We start from the raw sequence: 16,563 nt of genomic DNA, 5'->3' as shown, positions 1-16,563 counted from the left end.
ACATGTGGGACATGACTGAAACAACTGAACAACAACAAAAATACAACCAATCCAAAAAAAATTTTTTTCCCCTCTGTGTGACTTTGTAAGTATTGTCTCAGGACTCAGAGGATGATGCTCAAATACTGTCAAATGCTTACTTCTAATCCTTTTTAGGTCTCACTTTCTGGTAGTATAAAACTTCCTGGTTCCCATCCCCACTTTTTTTCTTTTTAGACTTTAGACTTCTCCACATACCCTGAAATCCAGGGATAACTCCTCACACAAGAAGCACCATCTCTAGATTCTAGACATTTTCCCTGGCTGTTTCTCTATGCCTGAAATGCTCTCCCTCTTCCTTGGCTTCCTTCAAATCCCAGCTAAAGCTCCATCTTCTACAGGAAACCTTTTCTGATCCTCTCAATACTTGCATTTTCTTTCTGTTGATTATCTCTAATGTATTCTGTATATATTTTGTATGAACATAGCTGTCTGCATGCTGTCTTTCCTGTCCTGCCTCTCCCCATTAGACTGAATTTATTAAAAGCAGAGACTGTCTTTTGCTTTTCTTTGTATTCCTAGAATTCAGCCCAATGCCCAGCACATAGTGGGTGCTTCATAAGTGCTTACTGACTGATCAAAGGGAATGAATTTGAAGTCTCTGAGGTCATAGTCTCTTATCTTCCATAAGGCAGGGAGTACACAAAAGTATCTCTTAAACTTCTTTTTAATTCAAAGGGACTTTAAATATTACCCAGTCTAACACCATCATTTTTATGGATGAGGAATCTAAAGGCCAGGAATTTTAATAGCAATAATAACTAACATTTATATGGCACTTGCTCTGTGCCATTCATGATGCTAAGTACTTTGCAATTATAATCTCATTTTATCCCGACAATCTTTAAGGCAGGTACTTTAAGGTAAAGGTTTATTATCTCTATTTCACAGTTAAGAAAACTGAAATAGAGGTAAAATGGCCTGAAGTTGGATTTGAACTCAGGTGCTTTTATCTACTGTGACACTCAGCTACCCTGATTTATATATGTAAATGAAAAAACTGAGACTCTAACACAAATTTACTGATTCAAATTGAGTGCATAGTGATTTTTTATGATTCCTTGATTCTATACTACAAAACTGGCCCTCTCAGTCCTTGATGAGATAAAGACATTACAATGCCTAGTTAATTAGCTTGGGGAGTGAGGTGAAAAATAAGAATAATGCATATGAAATAATTAGAGAACAATTTTATTGATTCAGATAGCAAGCTGAGTTAACAGAAACAAATGAATCAACTTAGTTTGTATGGTGAGCAAGGTTGGGGCCTGAAAGATATGGAGGAAATTTGAAAAGACATTGGGGAAAGGGAAAAGGAATAGCTGTACAAGTAAGGGAGAAGGTGAATTCTAGGCAGGGAAAAAATAAATTATATTTATATAGGCCTTTAAGGTTTACAAAACATTTTGGTTGGTTGGTTGTTGTTCTTCATTCTCAAAGAGGACCAAAATGACATCACTCTGTTAAGAGTCAAGTTATCTTGTGTCTGACTATGGCTGATGAGACCAAATCAAGCTCAGAATGCTCTGATACAGGTCTGAAACAAATAGTCCTTGTGAACATTTGGGGAAGCTTCTCTAATTTTACCCAACTCAACTGAACTTCTGAACTAATTCAATTCTGTTTTGCTCACAGAGCACAGCACCTTCTCTGATGAGAACACGTCATGTTGAAAGGTCCTCTGCCAGTGTCTTCCATATCATAAATTGATACTTTAAGAATGTCTCTGTATCACTTTTTCTGACCACCTGTGTGAGTTTTCCATGAAATTTTTTTTTTTTTTTTTTTGGCAAATATACATTTGGCATTTAAACAATGTGACCAGCCCAATGGAGTTGTGCTCTCTGCAGTAGGGCTTTAAGGTTTACAAAACATTTTACCTGTGAGGTAAAATCAGATTTTACAGATAAGGAAACTGATGGAAAGGGAGAGTGACATTTATCCAAGATCACACAGGTGTGTAAAAACTGACTCAGGGTTCAACCCTCTATCCACTTAGCTTCCTCAGCATCATCAAGGGCAGAACACAATGAAGAAACCAGGCTGTATAAATGGGAAGGTGAGTGCTGGGAGACAGATGATACATGCAGGATAGCACATAATCGAGAATTACTGAAATTCAGGCAGATCAAGTCAAAGACTAAAAAGTCACTGAAAATTTCTCAGTTTCTTCATCTCTAAAATTCAGGGGACTGGGCTCAATGACCTCAAAGTTACCTTCTAATTTTAATTCCATGATCTCATGATAACAACATAATCTGTATAATACTTTAAAGTTTGCAAAGCATTTTATTTATATTTTTATTTTCTTTGAGTCTCATCACAACCTTGGTTGGATACTTTATATCTCCATTAGATACTAAGGTTCCTGGAGGGGAATGATCTCCCTTTGGTAAAATGGGTAAGTACACTTCAAAAGCATAATTTATACTCAGGTTTCTCTGACTCCAGGCCACACACCACCATGTTCATTTCCCTTCTTAGGACTTAGAAGGCAGATAAATTATAAAGGGCTTTGAAAACTAGAGTATATAGGAGAAAAGTATTACAGAAAGATATAATGACCAGGACACAGTCATTGGATTGGAAATGGTCATCCAAGGAGACTTGGAATCTGGCTTTTTCAGAAGCTGTCTTTATGGCTTTTAACAAGTCATTTGTCTTATTGAGGTCCTCAGTTTCTTCACTGACAAATGAAGGATTTTGAACTAATTTATCCCCAAGGTCCTTTTCAGTTCCATAATTCCATAATAAGAGTTTCCACCAGTTCTAACATTTTTATAGATTGACAATTGAGGCAACCTTTGAGAACAAACTAGTACAATCTCCCAATGACATCATTAAAGATATTATTTGTCCTTCATTTTCAAAGGGGACCAATGGCATCAGGAGAGTAATATCTTGCAAGTGACTTGAATTAAGTGAGGCAGAGCTATGCAAGACATAGGTCAGGATGACTTACTATGACCCAGGATGCAGTGAGAGACCTTGGTCTTTTTAAATTAAGGTTTTTCCCAGGTCTCAGTTTGTTTGAGGCAAAATCCATTCAGTAATTAAAATGCTAGTTAAGAATTGAGGCAAAATATGGCCCTGTTTTGCCTTCACAAAAGAGTCTGGGACGGGGAGACCCTCAGAGTCTTTGTCCAGAACAGAAATAAATATTATTTACACTCACTCTGAGCCATCAAGACCGAAACAATGAGCAAGTAAGGTTTGGGCTGGGACCTATTATTGCAAAGAACAGGGAGGTTAAGAGACTGCTCAGTTATCCAGCTAGAAAGTGTCTGAGTCAGGATTAGAACCAGCCTCTTTCTAAATCCATTGCCCTATCTACTAATTACTCCACGGTGCCTCTCATTATTAGTTTATGAATGTGTCTTTGTACTAGCAGGTGAACCAGGCACTAGATAAGGCTGTGGTCTAGAATAAGTAGCAGAAGTTTTTGGCTGAATCTTAGAGAACTCAGTAGAAAACTGACAAAGGGGGGAAAACCCTTGGTGGTTGGGAGGGAGAGATTAAAGGGAATGAAAGGATTGATTTGGGGAGGATTAATGGCACTGACACAGCTCACAGCCTGACTAAGAAATAAGCAAATAGATATAGGGAAATCTACAAATATTTGAGAGTTGTAAGAGTTATTTAAGCAGACATAGAGTGCAAGAGAGCACTGGGGCTAAAGATAAATTCAGGAAGGAAAAAGTTGGAGGATCCTAACAATTCAACTCTCATGTAGGCATCTACCCATGATATATCTAGTTGGCCTTGTTGGATGCAAAAGGGTTAGTGGTCACTTAAATTTCTGGAAGTATTTGCCTATGAATCATGAATATCAAGATTTCTTTTTCTCACCCTATCATGCTCAGAACATTAGAAGTGAAACTGATTAGCCAGTGGAAAGAGAATTAGATTTTGGGGCTGGCATCATTGGTAAAGGCAGTTGATTGAACGCTGGATATAGAGTGAGGGAGATCCAAATTCAAATTTGGCCCCAGATCCTGGCTTGCTATGTGATACTAGACAAGTTATTTAACCTTTGTTTTTCTCAGGTTTCTCAATTGTAAGAAATAATAATAATAGTACCTACTTCCCAGGGTTGTTGTGAGGATCAAATAAGTGAGAGAATATTTGTTAAAATCAATATAGTGACTATCACATAGTAAGCTGTGTATGTGTATGTGTGTGTGTGTGTGTGTGTGTGTGTGTGTGTGTGTGTGTGTGTGTGTGTGTGTGTATAAAAGCCTGCATACTTATTCTCTCCCTTCCTATAGTGAAAAGAGTCTGAATATTTTATTTCACTCTCAGCTGTGCTACCTAGGGCTCTATGATCTTGAGAAAGTCACTTTGGGTCTCAATTTCCAAATCTGTAAAATGAGTAGGTTGGATGAGATAAACTAAAAGGTCTCTTTTAGATCTAAATTGAGGACACTAAATTCTTTTATTCCCTTGATTAGATTACACCTCCCTATTCCAAAGTAACTTTGATCACAACTTGCCCCTACAGCCTCATTATAGGGTCTGAGTTCTTGCTCCTTATTAAGCATTTTTCTAATCTCCAGTTTCCCAAAAATGGCTTAAGATCTCTGGGAGAGGGGAAACCAACAAGGTTGAGGGGGGGGTGGATCCTTTTTGTATCAAAATTTCTTAATAAGTTTATGGGCTTTGCTTCAAAACCTTTCAAGGTCTTAGTTCCAAATACCCATTAAGCCTTGCAACTGCTTGTTGGCTGAGTCTACTCCTCAAAGAGTATTACAGAAATGCCACAGCTGGATCTTTGAGCTGATCTCCTGGAGTCTTTAGGCTGTCTGGGGCACCTCTGGACAATTAGATCAAGGTTATGTTCAGAGAATCTAGGAATCCAATAGCCCCATGAGGAATTCTACACATGCCATATCTCCAAGCCTTTTAGCCTTGATTCAATGAATAATTCTCTATATAATAAATTGCAACTCCTATGTCAGCAATATTTTGAGGTTAATAAGTTGCTTTCCTCACAGTTCTTTAAGTACAATGATTATTTTTCTCCATCTTATAAATGAGGTAATAGAACTCCAGAAATAATTGTTGAAATAATTGCCCAAGTTCAACAGCTAACATTTATATGTTTACTATGTGACAGATATGCTAAGTGCTTTATTATGACATTTGACCCTTACAACAACTCTAGGAAATAGGTGCTATTATTATTCCCATTTTAGAATTGTAGAAACTGAAGCAATACTCACAAGTGAGACAAACAGAGTGAAGTGACCTGTCCAGGTTCATATAGCTAATAAGTGTCTGAGATTGAATTTAAACTCTATCCCCTGCTGCACTTAGCAACCCCTAAGAGTTAAAGACAAGACTTCAATCAAGCTCTTCTGATTTCAAGTCTAGTTTTCTTGTTTCTGCATTGTGCTGTCTCTAATCACCTCTTTCTTGGCTTTAGAAGCAACTGGAGAATGGGAGAGGGGAAAGACTATAGCAAGAGGTCTTGCATAGTAAGGTCATTTTTGAGAGCAAGAAGACACATCCTCACTCCTTTTGGCACAATGGAATTTTTAACAAAATAGTTGGGAGACTTTCATTCTAAAACCAACCCTTTTCACAATGTCTGTTTATTAAATCTTTCATCTCAGATCACTTACCTAAAAAATGAAGAAGTTAGACCTAATGATTGTTATGTAAAGGAATATTGTCCTAGAAATACTATAGGGTCCTGTAAAATTCGAACACCAGGGAACAATAGCCCTTCTCTCAACTCCAATGCTTTCTTGGGATTTGTCTCAGATCAGTGACTAGTGTGATCATGCCGGAATGATCATGAAGCCTTCTCAGAACAAACAAGTTGAAAGCTATGTCTTTCATATCAATTTGCCCACAGCTTTTGCCTGGATCTTTCTTATGTATTTTATTCTCCCTTCTCTATGTATGACTTTTAGATATGCTTCTACAAAGCAGTGGAAATTTGAAAGTTGGGCAAATTGAGTTCAAGTACAAAGTATGGTATTTGCAGGACACATGACCTTGGACAATCTTTCTGAATGCATTCATCCATAAAAGAAGAGACTTTTACTAGGTCTCCAAGATTCCCTCCAGTTCCCATCTTCTGTATCTTGTAAGTACAAGGCCCTTGTCAGCTTTGACATTCTATGGCCTGTGTTTAAACTATTTTAATATCTATCCCTTGTATAGAACAGACTAAGTATAAAGCACACACTTGATAAATAGTAGTTGAATGCATATATATTCTTGACCCTGCTCAAGACCACGTTGAGACTCTAACAGCTCCCGCTCCTTACAATCTTCAAGCACTTATTCCAGAAGACTTCTATCTGAGCAAGTGAGTGGATGTGGTGATGAGGAAAGGGGAACCACGAATATTTAAATCAGCCTGATCCTAGGACAAGAAAATATGCAAAGTATATATAGTAGATAGTTGAAAGCTATACATTCATATGCTGGGCTTAACCAGGAGGACTCTGAATGGGCTCCCAATCTTTAGACTTGATATTTTCTCAGCCACTTCCCACGTTCCTACAAGCTTTACAAGTGCCACAGAATTAAGTTCGCCAGAACAATTTCAGTAGAACAGTTATTGAGTATCTACTGTGCCAAAAATAGAGGGGATAGAAAAATGGGGAAAGGACACAATCCTTCTCTCAAGCTTACACTCTACTGATGTGTGTGGAGGAGATGAAGGTATACTAAATGAAAGGGCAAAGGACAGATACATGTAAAGTTATTTAAGAAAACTTTGGGAGGGAAAATCACTTTCAGTCGGGATTGTTGGGCAGTGGGAATCAGGGAGGCTTCAAGGGGGAGACAACACCTAAACTAAGTCTGGATGGAAGAGAAAGATTTGAATGAGGGAGTTGAGGAGAGTGCATTCCTGGGACTGAAGGGAATAGGGCAGGGCTGTCGGTCTGAAACCAAGGAGACAGAAACGGCAGAATGAGATGGGAAACAGCTCTGGATGGAGTGCCCAGTGAATGGAGTGGGGGGGGTCATAGTTGAGCATCAGACCACATAAACTCAAATGCCCATCAAAACAGCAACAACTTTGCTTTATGCAAAGCCTGAGCTGGCAGATCCAACCAGCTATGACAGGATTTGATAAAACCAGAGAGGAGCCAGAAGGCTTCTAAGAGCTCCTAAGCAAAGAGTAATCCCGCGCGGGCGATCCGCTGCTCCAGCCCGGCCGAAACGACTCCCACCCCTCTCCAGTTCCAGAATGTCCGGAAATCTTAGGGCCTCAAGCAACTACCGGATTCTTTAGGTCTCATAAAAGCGACCTCTGGGGAGCCAGAAGCTGGGGAGGGACGTTTGGTTTCATATCCGCCACCACGGGTGTGTAGACCCGCCCAATGGAGTGTGCAAAAGCCATACTCTGTAATAGCACCAGGGAAATTGGCTATTGTCTACTGAGACCCGGGAGGTTCTCGGTCTCTCTCTCCCTCCAACCCTCCATGGCCATTGACCCGCGCCCCCGCGGAAATGCACTGTCCCCTTCCCCCTCCCCAGTCCTTGCTCTCTGCCCACCACAGGCGTCCAGGAACATAGTATTTTGTCAAATAAATCTGGAATGACAAGAAGGCTGTGCAGCTTACCTGATTTTCTCCATGTCTGCGGCAGAGGCCTAGGAGGGAGAAACCAAACAAGAGCTTCAAGAGGAGGAAGGCTAGGGCTCAGCCCACGGCGCGCTGCACGGGCTCATCCCGGGCGCTGGGCTCCCGAGCAGGTGTGCCCGGCGCGCTGGGGAAGCCCGGCGGCTTAGCGGCCGCATCCCGAGAAGCAGCCGCCGCCCCGCGCGCGGCTCTGAGGCCGGGGGAAGCCGGGGAGGGAGATTGGGAAGGAGGAGGAGGCTGCAGGCACTTACTTGCTCGCTTAGCTCGCCCTCCCGCCCGCCCGCCTCCCCTCCAGAGCCCCGCGCTACGGAATGACTCAGTGGGAGCGCCCAGGAGGGCCCGGCCAAAGCAAGTAACAGGTGACCGCGCTGATTGGCTCCCAGACAAAAAGTTGAAAGGCTTGGGACGCCCCAGACCGGGAGACCTGCCCGCTGCCCCTAGCCCGCACTCCCACGTGCCAGGTGGAGGAAGGTTACTGAATTCTAAAGGAATTGGAGGCTTAGTTCGCCATGGGGGGAGGGGGGCAATTTCGAGGCAAGGGTGTGACTAATGAGACAGTCACATAACAGAGGCAAGGCGCATACACCGGCACAGAGAGCGGCACACACGGACACACGCGCGCGCTCGCGCTCGCACACACACACACACACACACACACACACACACACACACACACACGCAACACAGACGCACCCAGAGATCCACCAAGAAGACCCACAACTGCACGGAGATGGAAGGAGGCGCACAGAGAACAGAGACACGCTGGGCGAGACAGATAGAAAGGGAGATGGGCACCCGAAGACAAAGAAAGAAAGACAGAAAAAGTGACTGAGACACACACACAGAAAGACAGAGACACCCACAGAGCAAGAGACAGGGATACACACGGAGGTACATGGAAAAAGCAAAAGGCAGAGGCGTAAGGAACAGCAAAAACCCCAAAATAGAGAGGGATGTCCGGGGTTTAGGTTAAAAGCACCCACAGAGGCTCTGGGCTGCAATCTGCTTCTTTGAGTGTTCCTCAATCCTCTCTCCAGACCTCGCCCCAAAGGCGGCCAGCCTCTGTTTAACGTTTAACCCCTTCCCTACCATCCGTGCGCTCTAACAGGCCCCGAAATGGGAGTGGAGGCTCCGGGTTGTAGCCAACTGAGAAGCTGCGCCCCATTAACCCTTTAGCAGCCGCTCTTTCCCAGCTCCAGGGAGTTCTACTCTGCTAGTCTGGGTGGGGAGCGGGTGGGGTTGGGTGTGTGGTTCCTGGGTAAAGGATCATTGCTCAAAGGGCTTTGGAATCCCGGAGTCTCAGAGTCCGTTCCTCAGTCTTCTCCCACTCTTGCCTCCTTCCTTCCCTACTTCCCAGATCATTCTCAGTCACTGTATAAAGGGCAATTTGGACCTGGAATCACAGATTTTAACACCAGAAAGGGGGCTTAGACTCAGAACCATATGCATAAATTATTAGAAGTGGAAGTGACCATAACTGTTTATTTTTTTGTCTTTTCATCACCCATGCAAAAACGTGTAAGACTAGCACACAGGACCTGTAATTTCTATGGTAAAGGGAACCACCAGAGGAGGAAATCACCTCTATCAAAGCAGATAGACATTTTCTCTGCTACTTCCAGAGTGAGTTACACAGGCAGAATGTGTCACGGGTTGAATTTGAACCCAGGTCTTCTGGGTTTGGAACTGTCTATCACCTATAACACATAGTAGTAGACATTTAACAAATTATTGGATTGATTGATCTCACCTTCCTCACTTTATGGATAGGGAAACTGATAGGGGGAAGGGGAAATGACTTGCTTTAGCAACTCAGTTGGCACAGCCAGAATTCTAATCACCTGACTAGATGCAATGCTATTTCAACAGTGCCAAGATCTCTCACTTGAATCACAGAATGTTATGACTTAATGGAGAGGTCTAATATTTTTTCCTACCCCAGAAAGTTTTCTCTCCTCAACCGTTTGTAGGATGTAGAGACTGAGGCCCAGAGAGAGAAGTAACTTAACTCAAAGCACAGAATAAGTAAACCATTAAATTGAGACATAAGAATCATTTAGATCTTAATGTACATTGAAGTCCCATCTTGTGAGCAGAAGGGAGGTATTTTATATGGAGTTTTAGGGTGTGGCCTTCCCCATAATTGTATATAATTTGCCAATATATTTATTGGTTACTACCAATATATAATATTAATAATAATACCAAAACATTCCTGTTTTTAAATATTCCTTGATCTCCCACTTTTTCACTTCACAGGGGACAGAGACTTAAAGGTTTCCATTCTGAGAGGATGAGGCTCAATCCTATCCAAAGCCCAGCAACAGAAGTCAGCAGTCTTAACAGAGTTTTATCTTTCCTATTAGAGAGTAAGCTCCTTAAAGCCTATTTGTCCCCCTGTTTAATCATATCCTTTAGGATCAAGTCCAGTGTTCTGTATATTGTGGAAACTTATGTCTGCCTAGTGAATAGATCGGGAGAGATAAAATCAGTATAATCTCAGAGGAGACAAAAGAAAGAACATTGGCATGGGAGTCAAGAGGATTGGGTTCAAGTATCAACCCCACCACTAATTTTTTGTGTGACTTTTGGCAAATCACTTAAATTTCACCATTTCAGAGATAGAAATAATCATCCCTGTTCCACCAGAACAATTATGAGGATCAAATAAGATGATAAAATGTAAAGACCCCTACACGAGGTCTTTCAGTCTTAGCTCTACCACTTAATGGACGAGTCCACAGTCCCTCTCAAGGTCTCAGTTTGTGCATCAGTGAAATGGGAAGCATAATCCTCAAAGGGTTGTTGTGAGGATGACATGAAAAGAAGTGGATTCTTTCAGGTTTGTAACTGCTGTTTTTCCTCCATTTATCTCTAGAAGCACTGGAAAACAGTAGGCATTTAAATGTTTCCCGAATTGAATAGAATACAATGTAGGTGAAAACCTTCTTCCAGGCAACACATGAGTATTTCTAGGTATGCTATTACTGAATTATTCTGTTAGGAATTTTACATTCAGAGAAGAACCTTGGAATATTTGTTCATTCCACAATTCTTTCCTTTAATTTCAAATACTCACTAAGCAGATAGGAATGGGGCTGGGGTGGGAAGAGAAGTTAAGTTGATCAATAATAGAAACTAACATTTCTATAGAATAATAGGATCTTGGATCTGGAAAGGACCTTAAAGATCCCATTTTCCAACCCCAAATTTTGTAAGAGAAGAAACTAAGACTGAAAGATGAAGTTGTCATTGATCACTAGTGACTCTTAGTGATCCCATTTGGGATTTTCCTGACAAAGGCAGTGGAATGGCTTGACATTTCCATCTGCAGCTTTTACAGATTAAGAAACTGAGGCAATTAGGGTAACATGACTTGTCCAGGCTCACACAGCTAGTGTTTGAGACCATATCTGAATTTAGGAAAGTGAGTCTAGGTAAAGAAACTGAGGTTTGAAAAAGGATCAAGTCTCAAGTAACTGTCGGTAAGTGGAGGAGTTGGAATTAAAATATAGATCTTATACAGTGATTTTTTAAAAACTCCATTGAGGTGGCTAGAATTACCAGGAAAGGCCTTGAAATATGAAATTCTGGAACCACTCAATTACAGACCCAAAGGGTCATGATCCTAAGAGAGGAGGGAGACCTCTCTTAAATCTTTGGCTTCCTTAATACCTGCTGTGACTGCACTGCCCACACATTTATCTAAAATTAATTAGAGTGTATTAAGATTTTATGAATAATCTCAAATGAATTATTCATCTGGAATAGGCAGTCTCTGCCCAAAGACAACTGGAAGGGCAGTTTCTTAAATGCTTGTCCTCTCTGTTTTTCCAAAGTGCCTCTTGGGGTAAAAGACAGAAAAAGAGTCAGGGAAGAGGACAGAGAGTACAGGAGAAAGTCAGGAGTGAAGAGGCTTTATGTAGTTCTTATTGATTGACTAGCAGAAAATCAGGTGAGCTTTGAGAGTGGAAAGATTGTTGGAATTAGAGCCAGAAGATCTGGAGGTACCATTTTTAAATTACTTAGGGAAAGTCATTTGCTCACTATGAGCCTCAGCTTCCTCATCTATAAAATGAGAAGAGAACTATATTGAACATGAAATGAAATAATGAATGGGAAAACAAATTTAATTACAAAATTTGATAAATAACAGAAATGATTAATTTAGATTATTTAAATGATTCTGGCTCCTTTGACAGTGTAATTTACAAAAGGCTTTGCAAATGTTAGACTTGTGGGATAGTTTGTTGTTTGTCTCTTATTCTCAAAGAGGACCATAATACCTGAAAGGTGATGTCACAATTTGCAAGTAAAGTGTATTTAGGTTAAGAAGAGCAGTTTAAAGTCACTAACCTCACTTTCCCCTCTAAAGTAATCTGAGTCTAGTGGCAAAATATAGATCAGAAGGAAATGTGTGGGATAGCACAGGATAATTGAAAGGGGCATTTGACTTTTAGCTTAAGTACTTAATAGTTGTATGTTTTTATAAGTAGGTTCCCCTTTCAGTTCCTTATCTAAAATAAATAATTTGTTCTAACCCTAAACATATGATTCTATGAATGTGGTGAAAGAATTATCTACATTTTTTAGAAGAGGAAACAGACCTAGAGAGACATGAAATTATTCTCTATTTTGTGAAAGTATTATCTGGAAAGTATTTTCAAAATTATAAAGAAACAGAAATATATGCTATTGTTATTAGCTTAGGAATTTAGAGCTAGAGGAACCTGGAAGTCAATTCAACAGCATCCCCCCTTTATTTTCTATTTTTCATTTTTTTGCTGAGACAATCAGGGTTAAGTGACTTGCCCAGGGTCACATAGCTAGGAAGTGTTAAGTGTCTGAGGTCAGATTTGAATTCAGGTCCTCCTGACTTTAGAGCTGGTGCAGTGGTACCACCTAGATGCCCTCACCCCACTTTATTTTACAGATTAAAGGAAATGAGACTCAGAGAAAGTTTCCCATCATATCTCCCATCATAGTGATTTCCTGACAGAACTTGGCTAAGGACTTCCCCTGAAATATAGCTTAGTACTCTTTTCATTTCTCTGATAGGTAAGGGGGAGCCACCATAAGTTTTTGAGAGAATGACATGATGAAACATGAAACTTTTTATAGCCAATATCAATTAAGACTATGCTTCAAACAGCCCTCTCAACACAAGACCAGTGTTCTTTCTTTTACCCATGCTCATTCTACCTGCTTCTCTAATTACTGAGGAGACACCTGAATTATTAACTCCCTGAACTATGTAATTCCCATGGAGACAGGAACAGTATTGGGAGATGTTAAGGAAGTTAAGCCCTTTGCTACCAGCTATAGGAGGTTACAAAAGACTGATTATCTGTTTTTATTCAATGAAGGGATGCCTCTCATTTTCATAATAAGCCTTTAAGATTTACAAAACACTATTATTATAACAAACCTGTGGAAGTATTGCCTATTCACTTAGGCAACTAAGTAGTACATTGGACACAAAGTTGGATCGGAGTCAGGAATTAAAAGCCTACAACCTCAGATATTTAAGAGATGAATGGCTCTGAAAAATCACTTTATCTCACCAATGTTATCAGGGTTTTAGGCCCTCTGAGTCTGGTTACCTGTCTTCTGCCTAACCAGACTTTTCCCATCATAAATAATTACACAGCAAAGAATTTGCCTAGGCTCTATGAATGCCCTTTGGTAAAATCACTTGATTGAGGTTTAAAAATTATAGTTTATAGTATAACATAAGATGCTGTTAAAATGATATTATGATATCATAATTATGACATGATGCCATCATAATGACTTCATGATGTCATAATGACATCATAACAATGATCATCTTGGTAGTGTCCTTTTAAGTCTACAAATCCCTCTCTAGGCATCCCCCTCTTTGAGCTTTGCCACAATTTTGTTCTTTAGGTAGTAAGGGTGTCTGCAAATCTGTATATGATGAATCTTGGCAGAATGGAGAGTGTTCTGGACTTGAGGTCAGGAAGACCTGAATTCTAATACTGCCTCAGACACTTCTTTGGACACTTCTCTTACCCTGAATTTCCTTACTTATAAAGGAAGAGTTTTAATACCACTTAAGTTCCAGGATTATGGTCAACTCATCTTCCTGAGTTCAAATTCAGCCACAGATCAGTTGTATGACTTTGGGCAAGCTACTTTACTCTGTTTTCCTTGGGTTCCTCATCTGTAAAATAAGCTGGAAAAGGAAATGGCAAACCATTTGCCAAGAAAACTCCAAATGGGAACACAAAGAGTTAGACATAATTAAAAACTTCCCAAGGTTATAGTGAGGATACAATAATGTAATATAGAATAAAGCACTTTAAGTACCTTAAGAACTATTACTCTTATTAGAGATAGGTGCTAGAAAGACTATTGTTTTTGATCATTAAACATCTAGAGAGGCAGCTTGGCATAATTGGAGGTTGAGAGCTGGTCTTAGGAGAAGAGAACCTGAATTCAGGTTATACCTCTGATACATACAGGCTGTAGGATCTTGGGCAAATTCCTTAATATAGAAAGCAGCTCTCCAAGGTTCTGACCTCCATCGATAGAGGAAAGTACTTTGCTGGCTGCTCACTATTCCAAAGAAATCATAGATCCACTCCCTAGTTCTTAAATGTCTAGTCATCCTCTTTGTGAAGGAGACATTGGTTGATTCATTTTGATCCTCTGGATATCTGGTTTTGTTTTTGTTTTTTTTAATTTTAAAGTGGGGTCAGCAAATGGTTTGGACTTGATGAGCTCCAAGATTCTATGTACTATGAATTTAAAGTCTCTATCTGCTCTTGGCAGTTAGAAACCTAACTTGGTGAGTTTTGAGAACTTCATTAAGTGGCAAGTTCTTTGCCATTAAATGATGATGGTGATAATGATTATTTGACAGTAATGATGGTGATGATGATAGTGATGGTAATGATGGTGATGATGATGATGGTAATGGTGATGGTGATGATGGTGATGATGGTGATGATGACCATGATAGGGATGGGTGGTGCTGTTGCTGTTGCTGAATATGAGCTCAGGTTTCCACAATCTGACCAATCTGAGTCCTCCTTTCATAGATATACAGACTTTCTATGGTTTAGTTGTTGATATTTGAAAATTATAATGGCTTAAAAATGTGGCCAGCTTTTTAGTAATGGACCTCTCTACACTAATTTGACAAACCTAGAAGGACAGGTATACAGTTCATTGTCAGGCTCTTATTTTGGGGGGTTTGGTATTGCCTCCTCCAGCATCTACTCTTTTGACACATTATATTTTGATCTCCCTTAATAAGTACCTAATCCTTACAGAGGGAATCATTAAGGAGTAAAGTCCATGAAATCAGTCAGGAAGTTATAGACTGGATCCCTAGGGACACAGCTTTGGCAATTCTTCCATTATTCTGGATTCTGGGAAAGAATAAATGTCATCATCTTTGACCACCATAGATCACATATACTGCTAAAAGCCTGAACTTGCAGCAATGGAGACACTAATAGAAAAAGACCTAAGTCACTTTCCTCACTTCAATGTCTTCCGCCCTCACAAGATCTTTTTGCCTCTATTCATATCATATACTTAATCTGAGCCTAACTGCCAATGTTATTACTGAGGAAGCTAGGAAAGAAGGAAGTAAATAAGCAATTAGAAAGCATTTACTATGTGCTAGACACTGTGCTAATTATTTTATGAATATAATCTCACTTGAATCTCACAACAATCTTGGGAAGTAGTCACTATTATTATTTCAATTTTACACTTGATGTAACTGAGGCAGCCAGAGATGAAGTGACTTCCCAGGCTCATAGAACTATTAAGTATCTGGGGCTAGATTTGAACTCAAGTTTTCCCATCTTTGGGCCCAGCACTCTATCCACTTATATAATCTAGATGCCTAAGTGGCCCCAGGATGTAGAACACTGAATTTGTGGGACCTCCAAATCCTACTCCAAATCTAATTCCAAATTCTAAAATTTTGCTCCTAATCTAATTTCACCATGTTAGGATCTATCAAAATTCCCTTTCTGCAGTATAGCTGATTTATCTGCATTTCTATGTCAGCATAGAGCTCAAAGACTTAGAAATGAGGAGAGTGGATTCAATAAACCCTAAGATCCTTTCCAGACCTAATTTTACAATCTTTCTGTCTTCTTTAGTCTTATCTTCTGCTCTTTTAGTGGCTGAGTATGTAACTTTCCTTTCAACTTCTAGTAGCAACTAATATTCCTTGTTTCCTATACAGGATAAGGGAAACACTGATTCCAAATTTTTGTTTCCATTCCCACAGCCTGGATCTCCAAAACTGCCTTTATTACAGTTCCCTACAGGAAGCCTTCTCTGATTAGTCCAATCCAGTTTATAGACAACCCTTCGAACTCTTATGGTGCACACCTCTCACTGCACCCCAATCAATTATTAATATTTTAGTGCTAGACAAATGTCCTAGGACCCATAATTTCATCAGAGTAAGTCTTTTCTTTCAGTGTGAGTGTTCTCATTACTGAAAGACATAGCAACTTCTCCATTCTTTGGTAAAAAGTATCATAAATTGTTGTGGGTGAAAAAGATTCCATAAGTGGCCAGTCTTTTCAGATTGAGCTTCTCTGCTAGGGCTAGGACAATCTTCAGACAAACAACTCACATTCCATTTCTGAATATAATATCTGAAGCCTTTGAAAGGACCTTTCAGAGCTTATTCTCTGGGAGCCTTCTGAAAACCTAGGATCAGCCCCCTTTCCCCTTCCCCATCCAGAATCCCATGGCATCAGAAAAAGCTGTAATTATAATATTAACTCCAATTTCTAGGGCATTTTAAAGTTTATCATGATCTTTTTTCATACCAACTCTGGGAGACAGGGAGCTGTAAGTGTTACCTCCATTTTATAAGGGGAAGAAACTGAGGCAAAGAGGTGAAGAACCTTGCCCCAAG

The 16,563-nt window shown here is 40.1% G+C and overlaps 1 protein-coding gene across 9 annotated transcripts in view; it reads right to left on the bottom strand.

The window, feature by feature from the left end:
- Positions 1 to 16,563, bottom strand: part of BEGAIN (brain enriched guanylate kinase associated) — a 272,336-nt gene that overhangs the window by 176,709 nt on the left and 79,064 nt on the right. For 2 of the 9 annotated variants that reach the window (XM_074291264.1, XM_074291265.1), the window contains exons 1-2: positions 8,337 to 8,607; positions 7,626 to 7,654 (exon numbers count right to left, since the gene is read on the bottom strand). In XM_074291264.1, the coding sequence (XP_074147365.1) occupies positions 7,626 to 7,654; positions 8,337 to 8,540 (233 nt within the window). In that variant the 5' untranslated portion in view covers positions 8,541 to 8,607. The other 7 variants (XM_074291270.1, XM_074291266.1, XM_074291267.1 and 4 more) reach the window with 6 other exon arrangements.

This window comes from Sminthopsis crassicaudata, chromosome 2, assembly GCF_048593235.1.
Source record: "Sminthopsis crassicaudata isolate SCR6 chromosome 2, ASM4859323v1, whole genome shotgun sequence".
Lineage (NCBI taxonomy): Eukaryota > Metazoa > Chordata > Mammalia > Dasyuromorphia > Dasyuridae > Sminthopsis > Sminthopsis crassicaudata.
This window is presented reverse-complemented; position numbering and strand designations above follow the sequence as displayed.